Raw genomic sequence first — 12,981 nt, 5'->3', positions numbered from 1 at the left:
TTTCCCCATTATAGCTTCAAAATATTTCCAACATTCCCCCAGTTCTCTCATTGCCGCTATACTAATACCACACACTGTTCCTCTCTTAGCTCGTGCATTGAATTTACATCCGACACCTCCATCACATCTTCACGCCTAAGCACCCAAAACGTATGTACATTTCTTTCAGTACAAGTTTGCAATCCTGATGCATTTGTAGATCTTGCACGGTAAGGGAAAGTTTTCAAGAGTAATACATTGAAAAAAACTGAACGCTTCTCTTTAAGTGAACGCAGAGAATTCTGGACAGATCTTGGAGTGCGCATTTCCTTGTTCCCTTGAAGATGGACAGCGAAGAAACATTTGCCGCACTCCTTCGACTGACCGCCTTCGCACTTCGAACCATCTCTGCAAGGCCTTCGGATCCGACTGGGCATCCCGCGTGTCCCTCAATTCTCGCAGTGATGAATTTTCGGCAAAAGAGCGATTCCCACCTCTCAGTAGGTTAAAATACTTAGGCGTTACCCTCATTCAGGAACTCTCCAGGGTGAAACACGTACGGGGAATATGTGGACAAGCTAACAAAAACTTAGGATTTATTAGAAGAGTACTGGGTAAATGTAATGAAAAGGTCAAAGAGAAATGTCATCTTTCGCTTATTAGGCCTCGTTTAGAATATGCTGCAAGTACATAGGTGGGATCCTCACGAAGTTGGATTGATTGTTGAATTCGATCGCGTCCAGCGTAGAGGAGCTAGATTAGTACAACTTTGTTATGATAAACTTAGTAGGGTGTCCAATATATTAGAGCAGCTAGGCTGGGGATCACTAAATGGAGCGAAGGTTAAATCACAGTTTAAATCTCTTGCATTAATTGGAAGGATGTCTCTTTAGCAGTAATGTTGAAAATGTATTATTAACCCCATCGTACTACGGTAGGAGAGATCATGTCAATAAAATTGGAAAAATTAAGTGGTTATAAGATTTGAGATATAATTTTTTCCACGTGCGATAAGAGATCCAGATAACATTGATTGACCTCGGTAGAGAATAAAAGTATTTCGTGTCCAAAGCAGTCTGGTGTGTAATCACCCCCTGCTACACACCCTAGCGGTGGCTTTCAGGTAATAATAATAATACAATCGCGACTAAGCGCCGACCGTACGTTGTATTTAACGAGAGTCGTCCTCTTCCCTAAGACTGGTGTGGAGGAAGTGCACCATGGGGATCCGAATGCGATTCCTGTGCTCATATGTGTTACGGCACCCACGCGTCATCGTGTGCAGAGTGGGGAGTTCTCCGGAATGCACGCGGGCCTGGAACCTGGAGTGGGAGGCAGCCAAGGAAGCTGGAGTCTAGGCTGCGGGGGGGGGGGGGGGGGTTGCTGCCCCTTGAATGGAATTCTGCCCCCCCCCCTGTCCTCGACAGCTTCCTTCGGGTGCTAGCATGAGGCGCCGGTGTTCCTCGGACCCGTTGACGCGACCGAGCAATCCATCTCCCTCTTCTATTCCGCACATAGACCACACTGTGCACGCGCGTGACGTGTAACTCGAGCACCTCCCCGCCAAGTGGCCATCCGTACATCCGAGTGCACGACCCTCAACAGTGGACATTGAAAAAGTTGGATCTCACCTTTAATTGCAATACCAAGACTCAAACAATGATTCGATAATGAAGGATCCCAATGATTCAAATATGGTTCCGTCGCGGTTGGGTACCCCAAGCGAAAAGAGCTGAATAAATAGTTGGCCTCAACGCCCACTTCCTGGAATTCCGCCCAGCCTGCGTCCAGGGATTGCGTTGCTAGAGAAATATTCCGACCTACGTCAAATAAATGACCCCATATTTTTCAATTGTTTCTCGAGGGAAATTGTTTTATCGCCAAAATCGTCTTCTCGTGACCTCAGGCACACGGCGATCTGGATTACGGAAGGTATGAGACGAAAATGAAGGTCTCTTCCCCGCTCTATCGAAATATTTCGGTGTAAATGCAAAGGGGTATATTTCGGACTTTTCTTCTGAGAGTTTTTTGAATGAAATGGCATCCATTGTTTCTGCTTGTTTACCAAAAATGGCGATTTTCCCCGCCAGGCATAGATAAGGAGATGCGAAATTGGAAAACGAGGAGATGCCTTTTCGCTCGAAACATCACCAAGTTCAACAGTAGAGGATCAGGTGACAGTTTCTGTTAATCAGTCTCACTGAAGATGTTTTCCAATGCATACACGGATACGATAGTCTACCACTGGAACATTTACAGAAATTAATCCGTAAATATTGCTACGCTATGGCAACACCGATGTCCAACACTTCGGATTATGGTTTTGATTCCATAAGTCCAATCAGTAAATCTTGAAATAAATTTAACCGATGCGGAAGCTCAAACCGATCACGGTTGCTGACTCAAAGAGTTCCAAATTGCCATTCACTTAGTAACGAACATTCGGGGGAGGACCGAGCTAGTGCCCGCTCTGCCCTCCAAACCATTTCTTTTTATTCAGCGACTCATTCCAAGAAGGTTTATTGGTTTTCCGAAGGTTGAGTCACTAAGAACCCACCCTTCCAACACACCCACCCCACGAGTCACATTACTTTTCTAACCTTTACGTTTTTTTGAAGACAAAAATACAGCGCGATTCGCCATCGCTCCGTGAAATAGTTAAACAGCTGGAAGGTACGTCAGAATCGTCTGGTAATGTTTCAATTACGGTCGATGGCTTCGGTTTGAGCACTATCTCATTTCATTTGCTCCATTAGTTAATAAGGCTTTTATCAAAGCGAATTCCTCATGAATTGTCTATATATATTAAGCAGAAAGATGTTGAATCAACCCATTTCAGTTCTCGTTCTGAAGAACAATGGCGTGACATTAACAACGGGCAACACAGTTCCCGCAGAATCCCAAAAATCAACGTTTTAAGTCACGATGTATTCCAAATCACTGTATTTATTACTCATATCAGTCACCCACAAAATCAACAGCAATGGTCGAATACAACAAATTATCATACAATAAAGATAAAACTTGAAAATTACGTTCGCCTTTCCTGGGAGACGTTCAACATTGTAAACATGTAATTCAACATTGGGCAAGATATCCTAATATCTTTAACTAACACGCTTTTCCTATCAACTAGACATGAAAATATATTGCATATTACAGAGAAATGCACACTATTCTAAAATATTACGCCTACAATACTGAATGATCTCTTTATACAGAATAACCCGACTGAAAGTTAAAGCAGTCATCCCTTATGTGCTGATTTTATAATCTGAAACCCCACCTTACGGCGTAACTACGGGATTATGGAATTTGACCTTGTAATGTCATTCGTCGCACGAAATATCTTTCAGGTATTTCACGGGACTGCTACAAATATAGAAAAGAGAGATTGAAATAACCAGGCTAAGGCAAAGATGCTGGGCAGTGATCGGAAAGAGAATGGTTGAATATCATACATATCCAGAGTTGAGGATGTGCCACAAGCCGCCGCCCTTGTTTAATCCCACGCAGTGAGTGGAGTGAGGGATCGATGGCTGGGCCTCTGGTCCCTCCCTCCACTCCTCCCACCGCGCCCTCCTCCCAATCAGACACTCCCCCTTTCACAATTTCCCACTCTCGTCACGTGGATAATTATTGTTCTTCCAGCATACACACTGAAAAATGTCACCGCATTCGAAATCTTGACAGACTCAAACCAAACAGTGTTCACAGCGTGGACTATACGCCTTGGCTACCTGCAAACCGATGTTAAGAAATTTCGACCAAAATATAATTTAGGAACGAGGACAAACATTCAAATGAAACTAAGCTCACCCAAACTCACAGCTTGCGTTTTAAACATCAATGCGATTTGCGGGGATGTTAATAATGCATAAACATCATGATTACATTCTGAGAAAAGGTAGGTCAAACTACCTATGATAAACATTTTGGTCGATATAAACATCCCATGTCGTGACTTCTACACTTGCAAGGAGATATCAGTGAAAGAAATCTATAGATACTATTTTATATACATATGATTGCTAAAAATATCATGTTCGTACACAATTATGTTAAATTACTGTAGCCACAGATTTCCGGAATGTGCCACCACCCTCTAACACAATTGTTGTGTCGTCATTGAATTCAAATGCACAGAGGATGAAGATGTGAGAAAGGGCATGCAGAAAGCAGTGAATAAGTGAAAATACAGTGAAAGAGTAAGAACAGAGTTTTGAATTATACATAGAACGGATATCTCTGATCATAGTGTAGGGGATTCAAGATAAAATGATCGCGCAGGTGTGCACAATATTATGACATAACTGCTCCATAGTTCTAAGACTAAACAGTAATGCGACCGTGAATAAAATGGGTGATTTCTCCTACACCTCCGACACACGACTACAATTATCGCAAATTATCTCCACTGGCGGGAAAACAAAACACTATGACATTGAGAATAGGGTGACTATTGTGAATTGGGCCAAGTCTCCAAGAAATCAGACTGAGCCCCGGGGATGCTATGTTTAGTTCGCGCCGAACAAGAAATAAAAATATCTAAAACTTAATGAGTACGATTACTTTATTCAATTCCAAAAAGAAGCAGCTCAACACGAAAAATTTATGTTGAAAATTAAGCTTATTTAAATAAGTGGTGCAATAAGTGTACAGATTCATTTCTGAACAATTCCATTAGCCCACCTTTGTAGAACATAAACATAAAAAAAATGTGACTCCAGCAATCAAAAGCGTTTGAGCCTGAACAAGGATAAATGCTTGCAAACGAAAAACGACAACAGAATGTGAATGAACAAAGGATCCAACGAAAGAAATTATTTTTTTAATAGGCAAAGAAAACAGGATAAAAAATTTGCGCATGCGTCGTCCTACACGGGTAAAAATGCTAATGGCATTGTGTTTAAGTAGGCTTTCAACAAGCATTAATTTAAATACCGTACATTGTTCCTACCTCTTGACAGGAAGCTTGAAGAAAGAGGCGATCTCTGAGCCAATCACTGAACATACCAGTTTTCGATCCCTAGTGTACAGGAAGAAATAATAACCTTAAGTTCAATGTATCAATAGGGGCAAATCGATGGATTTTAAAGACTTAAAGCTCAAAGTCTTGGATAATTAGCATTGACACTGTTCCGAGATTTGACTTGCCCAAAACTAACAGACCAAATTTACCGGTACTACAGACGATACATCAGTGGAAGCGGCCATACTGCAGTGGCGGTAAGGTGAGTGTAGGATTTCTAACCAACAAACGAAGCGCTAGTAGTTTGAGTTTGGGTGGATAGATGACGTAACTGATCAGTTTCGTGCGGAAAAATAACATTGCGTGAGGTCATTGAAGACTAGCGGAAAATTAAATTTCACCAGTGAAAGGTAAATTGTCCTTCAGCTATGCTCGGATCGTATAATGTAATTTGTCCAAATCTGAAATACTTGTCACTTTCTGCGGTCCCTTCGAACATCGTTCTTCTTCTTCGTGTGCTTATATTAATTTAAGTATATTCGACTCTATATGCATCACTATGAAGCATCTATGATTTATGTCAGCTCTTTGGTCATTAGATAAGCTAAGACTTTTCCTGTTTCAAAATTATTACTCAACGTCAGTCGACACATATGCTTAGCTATAGATATAGCTCCATAATTTCTGTTCACACCTTGTCATTTAGTTCAACGTGGATTGCATTTCTCTTTAAGGTGGAGAAGTTTAATTGCAAGAAACCTTAGTCGAAGTAACGGTGATATCATTATTTTTTCACAGTGCCTAAAATAAGATAAGTCATCCGTCTTCCCTGTGTTTTCGTAAACTGCCTGTAATTATATTTGGCGATGGTATATATTAAATGTACAATCGTTAACGAAAGCAAGTATATCTTTAAAATTGTCGCAGTATTATGTGCCACTATCAGATTTGTTTTTCCCAATTTCCTTGATTCTATTATCAACCATGACGCTGATTATATTACCGAAACTTCCTATATGAATTAAATGCTAGCCATTTGCATTTTTTAAGATATTGAATCATTGCTAATTAATGTAATAAATTACCTGTGACTTTCTATTTTAATGTAGCTTCCCAACCTATACTTGTAATTCGTAACTCAATGGCTGTTCAATTCCTGTAGATGATAACAGTGAAACCCGACATGTTAAGAACATCCTAAAAACCATCATTGACTTGCGTAGGGTCACTTTTACGGAGAAAATACACTGAAATATTTCGATGTGTTGTTCCTTGTTGAATTAAGGTGAAAAGGGGCAACGATTTAAAGTACATGAACGTGTATATGAATGAAGAGTGCGCACCCAAATGTTTTTTCAAAGATAACCATAAGGGAGTGGTGGTTATAAATCCTTGAAAAGGGGGAATTACTGGGTTATCTCCGAAGACAGGCCGAAAGACGCGATCATTTAATTTGGAGTTATAAATGTATTGAATTATGGTTATTTCCAGTTATAGCCGTGTTCTCCGTTTATCCTGGAATGGAATATTCAAATGAAATATCAGCTTAGGAGTCGTTGATTGCATGTTTCTCATTTTACCACAGTAACTATAAAATTATTTATGCTTGATACCTCTTCACAAACAATATTTAAAAACTATCTCGTATGATTGTAATCTTCCTTATAGATGCATTCCATATTTTTTGTTTCTTATTTTCACTCAAAACTATAAAACATCAACTGCTATTTAGTTAAGAATGCCATGCTTATCAAATTTCTAGAAGAGTTCTAGTGTTGATTATGGGCTTAGTAACCGACACTTTTATCGCCGAACGAATACAAAAGGAATCATCATAATACTGTTTATAACTCACCAAAAATATTCTTAAAAGTCATCAATGCAATCTTCAGTGATAGATATAGTCAAACTTTGCAAGCTTGGCTGCCACTTCGCCTTTTTCAGTTATCCGAAGGACTACTGTTTTTCCTCAGAACAATATGGAATAGGGTGATCTTCCAAGATATTCTCTGGACCATCAGAAGCAGTGAGATTTTGATGTTTCAAAGACCCCTGACACTGATGATGGCAAATTTCCCCGCAATGAATGTTTTAAAAGTTTCTATTCATCCATAGAAAGTTCTCAGTTTACCTCGGGATTGCATGCTAGGTGTTTGGCAAAAGAATTAAAGAAAATTGATGGAAACTAGTTATTTTTTCATCATGGTAGTTACGTATAAGGGTAGTGAAATGGTGAGTAGATACAAATTACTTGGCCACCAAGGCCTGGAAGAAGGCCCACTGTGTTACGTATTTTTTATCCATAGCAATGCCAATTTTATCATCACTTAAGTTGGGGATTGCTGAAAAAGTGTTTTAGATCAGGTGAAAATATGAATTATTCCAAATCATTTCCAATGCTTATATTTAATCAACACTGAATTGTAATTGGATGTAATTGTGATATATTAATTTAATATTCAGGTTAGAGCATGCATTAAATATTAACAGATGGTACAGTGGCTGCATTGGAGAAATCACTGATATATTGTCTGCATATGCTCATAGTCTAGGCTCCAATCTTGGAGGCCAAAGTTATGTTTCAATCCAAGATCATTGTGGATAGTAACTGAACACTCCATCTGTTAGGCACAATGTCAATAGTTGGACCTCTTTTTACCTTGAAAATTTCATGATGCATTTAGTAGGCAATGGAAGATTTCAGAGTGATTTCTCTCAGAGAGTGACTCATTAATGTTGGAGTTCTGGCAGGCAGAGAAATCTAATTACTTGTGCACCAGCAAATATATTATCATTAGAATGGCTAAGTGGCTTATTTTAGTGGGAAATTTGCTTGCCACGGAAGCCATTACTGCATAATAGACTTTTCTTAATGATGAAGGATTTCCCGGTGAATGTTGCAAAGAAAGTTCTCTTGGGATTTTAACAGGTGCTATAATGGATGGCCAGTGTTTTGATGACAAGCGTCAGCCATCAGCAAATTGGTTCCATCATTCAAATTCATCACCTCAAGTGATGGAAATCCCGAGTGGATTTCATTAGCTGATATTGTTTGTGTTTAGCGACGTTGATTTTACAGTGTACTGCAACCAAACAAATTTGACCTTATCCTCTTAAGAACACAATGTCACCATTGCAGGAAAAAACCTTGATGAATTGTATTTCAGTAATTGCATTTTCATTTAAATCCTCTCACCAATGCATCAAAGTAGCAGTCATAATTTTCTGGGGAAAGCAGCAGCTCCAAGCATCTTCAATTTCCATATTGAATACTAATTTTACATTAATGTGTGTAGCATATATGCTAATTATTTACAAAAATGTGTAAGAAAGTGTGGCAGCCCTAATGTACTCAACATATCTACTAGAGACCGACCCATGCAAAATTGTCTCAGAGTCAAGTAATTTCTCGAAACATGGAATTTAGATTTGGTTGACACAATGGATTTAATGTGTGGGTTTCCATACAGAAGGCAATCAAATTTTGAGGTCAGTTTTTCATGTTCATGATTCATTTCATGATAATTATAAACTACATGTAAGCACAAAATGTAAAATGAAAATATCGGGCATCATGTTTTATACTATATTGGATTTGTAGTTCTAATATAATGATTCACAATTGTCAAACAATCGAAGAGAAACAAAAATGTCAAAAAAACTTGGAAACGGGTATAATCAATAAAGAATAAAGGACAAGCATGGAGATCAATTACTTCCAGAGTTGGGTGAAATGATTCTAAATGGGATTCCTAGAAAGGACTCTTAGTAGCCACAATGTTCCTTTAATACAATTGACATGTTATTTATGAGGTTAAAAAGAAAGAATTTGATTCATTTTAATGTTCATTTTGGTATTTATTTGTTATGCAATTTCCTTTTTCAGTCATATACTCTCTTTTGCTATTTTTATTTCAAATTAGATGCAGTATTCATTGCAAAGTTCAGGACTTGATTGACATCATTTCCAGAGGTACATGATGTAACTTTAGATTGACTCAATGCGTTCACTAAAGGTGAACACTTCTGAGAAACGTTGAAATCAACGGCTCAATTTTATAATGGGTGCACAAAGCAATCTAATTCAAAACACAAGGTGGAATACTTACAAGAGAAATTTAATTGCATTATACAAAAGTAGATCACAAATACTGAAAAAAGCAAAATTTTGCACTCATATTTTATCTATTTTTTGTGAATGCATAATGTGTACCATTGAGAAAGTTTAGAGGGAAATTAGATTTGAGCTGCCTTATAAGACTAAAGGCATTTTGAGGTGTGTAGTAGGACAGTTTCATGGAAAAGTGTCTCTGTTCATATCGCTGACTTCCAAAGTTTCCCAGGAATATGCTGCAAGTTATGCAACAGTCGGATGTCAGCTTAAGGTTCCCATTTGTATCACTGTATGCATTTGAAAATAGAATCCAGGGTTAAAGCCTGACATGCTATTCACAGAGTTACCATGACTAGTATTTTAATATCACATAGTGAATTATATTTGTAGAAGGAAAAAGTTGAAGTTACAATGATAACCCGTATTGTTATTTTTTTAGCTGTCAAAGTGTTTTAATGGGTTTGAGTCAGATATTACATAAAAAGATAGTTGTAAAAGCAAATAGATAGGGTCTGGAATTTATATGTACTCATAACCTCTTGATGTTTCAATTAAAAATTGAAGAATGGAAATTATTAATTTCTCAATTGTAGAAAATCTGTGATAGTGAGAAAAATATTTGAGCATATATAGTGGATGCTAATAAAATTTTAAATTAAATGTCATTTTTTATACATCATCGGGTATTGTAATTTCAATGGAATCATGCTCAAGGTAAAAATATAAATGATATAATTTACCGCAGTTTATTAATGCATGATTGCATTTGGTCATGAATTGGGAAGATAGAAGGAGTGTTGGGAGGAGAAGCTAAGGGAAGAATTGGGTGACAAACTAAGAAATTGAGGTCTAACGGGAGGGGCAGAAGAAAGATCAAAATGGCTTCTGATTAAGGCAGACTGGAAAGAGATGTGCAGATAAAGTAAACAGTGGTTCATTTTTGAAAACGGTCAAGTTATTGTTAACAAAGACATTGAAGTGTTTCGTTGATGGGCAACTGCATCAATCCCTCACAAAGCAGTTAAAAAGTTTCTGTTCCTAAAAATCAGGGTTTTGGGTTGAGTAGGTTTTTCCATTGGAATGGAAAAATGAGTGAGGTTTTAGATTTTGGAGAATGACCCTGATGCAATGCTCTCCTATTTAAGTGTCAGTGCAACATTTGTAATTGCAATTGGATTTTCAAATGCTCGAGATAGTTATGTAATTCTCAGTTAATATATTTCTGTTACTGCGATTGCTAACCTAAATGACAGACTATTTTCATAAAAGGAGTCTTTTGAGTGGTATGCCATTTTTAATAGAGATAATACAAGAATAGTCCCCAAACCAGATTTCCATGTAAATCAAGTCAGCATTGAAATATGGAATAGAACCTTAAATTGGAATTGCTCAAGGTATAATAGTGAATTAAATAACAACATGGTTGTCTAAGAAATCTTTGGAAAAGATGCCAATTTTTAGTGCTAATATGCTATTTAAATGCTCAGCAATCAGCAGTAACGATTACAATTCAAAGGTGAATACATCCCACTCCCTGTTGAGAAAGGAGTCTGGATATAAAGCGAGAAGGAAGACAAAGGAGTATGTGCCTTTACAAATAATAGAAGTGTCCTCATAAGTTAGTTGATTTTTGCATGTTCTGTAATGTATATTGTTTAAAAACACAGCTCCTTTTATTTAAATGATACGCCAATATTTTTAGGGGATTATAGTTATAGAATTTTGGGTTTCAGTGTTGATGTGAGTTTTGCTTTTGGCTTCCACAGAGCATCAAAGAAAGGTGTGATGTGCAATATGAATAATAATTATTAGAGCTGGAGTTATGAAGACAAAGTTGTAAAATTCTTTTTAAACTCTTCGACCATAAGGATAACATGTATACATAGCTATGCCACCAGGGGCTACTACAAGTTACCTTAAAGTTAATTAATTCTTAAATTAGACAAGCAACCTATTTATGTGCATATTTTATTCCCATTGAAAATTTACTCTGAAGTGAAAGTTGTCTTGTGTAACAAAACAGGGAATGCCATTGATGATGGGAATTATAGTTGTCAAAAATATCATTCATTTTTTGATAAACCCTGAAAATAGTTTTGATTAACTTGGTCTGACTTTGAAAATGCTTCTCTCAAGTAGACCCATGTTGTACTCTCCAATATCAGATTTAGATCTACCCCTTTGGCTGTATTCCATGTTACCAAATCTTGGCAGCTTCATTTGCATACAACCTTGGCTTTACACACCCTTCATTGTTGACAGTGTGTAGGCCCACTCTGAGGGGCAGGGAAGATGGTGATGATGTGGAACTCAGAATAGCCAAATAATTTTCGTAGGGAGAAATCTTGATTTCATTGAGAATGGGATCCATGGCAATGTATCAATCCATCCCAAAAATGTTGTGCAAACTGGTCAGTTGCCCTATCAGTAAGACAGTATAATTTTAATTTGTACAATATAATTCTTGATAAACTAATCCATAAATGCCAATTTCAATAGTATATCAGAGCCATGTCATTTTTTCCATAACACCGGATGCCTTTCACACCATTTATTCATTTTATTCTCAACAAAATCAGGGTAAGCAAAGGAAGTTTTCTGTCTCTATACCCTCCTAAGGCATAGATGATTACTTCGTGTCCTGATAAAATAACTTGTTGAAACTGTTACACCCCTTTACATCTGAGAAAAGTAAGGAAGTTAAGTGAAATAGGGTCAAACACACATACATCTACAAACAGTTTGTTTCATTCTTCCCTGTAGAGTAAATCAATAGCTTAAGAAATTGGTGGGTAACACCTAGGTGGGCTGGTTTGCTATTCATTCACCCAATATGTGAGCCTGCAGTGGAACTCCATTCCCAATCCTTCTTTATCCCGAATTAGTAGTACCTCCTGATGAAGGCCCATAGCAATTTCTTGAGCTTCGAAGATAACCTGAAGATTCGGGCCATGTCGTTTCTGAAGCTTTGGTGTCTGACCCGGCATGTTTGCGAGTTCGTTCAGTGGGCCGATGAACCAATAAGCGCGAAAACAAGGGGATAATTATACGTGTATGAATTAGTCCTTGGCGTCTTAAAAAGTTACCCCGCTCGCCATTTGTTATGCCTTGCATGTATTTTAGAGATTTCTTAAAATTCTCTTTTGTTTCTTCCTTTTATTGTCTATTGTTGATAACAAATGCATATCTAACCCATAAAAGTACATTATGATGTACACGATGCCGAGTGCATGACGCCACTCTTTCAACTACCGTCGTGGGCATTTGGAATCGTTTGTAACACTCGGGTTGCTAAAAACTAACATGATGATTTGCCATTATTTTTCGTATGTTCTTTTAAAATCTTTTGGGCCATATTTTTCAAATTTAAATGCCAATACGCGAAGAATAATATGTAGACTCCACCACCTCTGTTTATTTCTCAGGAACTCAAGACATCGTTTGGATGGGGCCCTAGGGTAATATATGTTAATCTAAGGTTTGTCCAATTTCATTATTATCTATTAGAAACAACTAACTTGGATGGTGCCCTCTCCTTCGACGGTGCCGAGTCATGCCGAGGCCCGTCCACCATGTGGGTTGAAAGAACCTGATTGCTGAATCATTTTAAGAATCTTTTTTTGCTTGTTGCTGTGAAAGACGAGTAAATATTTATGGTAATAAAGGCTCAGAAGTTGTAATACGGATAGTGGTGCGATATTTTTCGGATATTACGGCAGGCTATTTTTTAGTGATACACGAAAATCTGGTAAAATAATTCTTTTGTTACGAAATACATAAAAAATTTCTCACCGACAGGTAGGTAGGTGATGCCGCTGTCCTCATAGGTTCTACGAGGTCCTGTCCATAGGTGCTACGAGGCAGTTTGGAATGGCTGGAGCCAGCGTTTTTTAGTGCACCGTTGGTTTAGTTCTGT

At 37.9% G+C, this 12,981-nt stretch overlaps 1 protein-coding gene across 1 annotated transcript in view; it reads right to left on the bottom strand.

Annotated features, from left to right (window-relative positions):
- The window catches only part of aralar1 (calcium-binding mitochondrial carrier protein aralar1), an 88,355-nt gene extending 83,123 nt beyond the window's left edge, over positions 1 to 5,232 (bottom strand). The window contains exons 1-2 of the mRNA XM_071593283.1: positions 5,161 to 5,232; positions 4,940 to 5,008 (exon numbers count right to left, since the gene is read on the bottom strand). Of these exons, the coding sequence (XP_071449384.1) occupies positions 4,940 to 5,008; positions 5,161 to 5,196 (105 nt within the window). The 5' untranslated portion in view covers positions 5,197 to 5,232. The remainder of the gene's footprint in view (positions 1 to 4,939; positions 5,009 to 5,160) is intronic.
- Positions 5,233 to 12,981: the final 7,749 nt, after the last annotated feature.

This window comes from Hetaerina americana, unplaced genomic scaffold (assembly GCF_022747635.1).
Source record: "Hetaerina americana unplaced genomic scaffold, ioHetAmer1.1.p SCAF_54, whole genome shotgun sequence".
NCBI classification, from domain to species: domain Eukaryota; kingdom Metazoa; phylum Arthropoda; class Insecta; order Odonata; family Calopterygidae; genus Hetaerina; species Hetaerina americana.
This window is presented reverse-complemented; position numbering and strand designations above follow the sequence as displayed.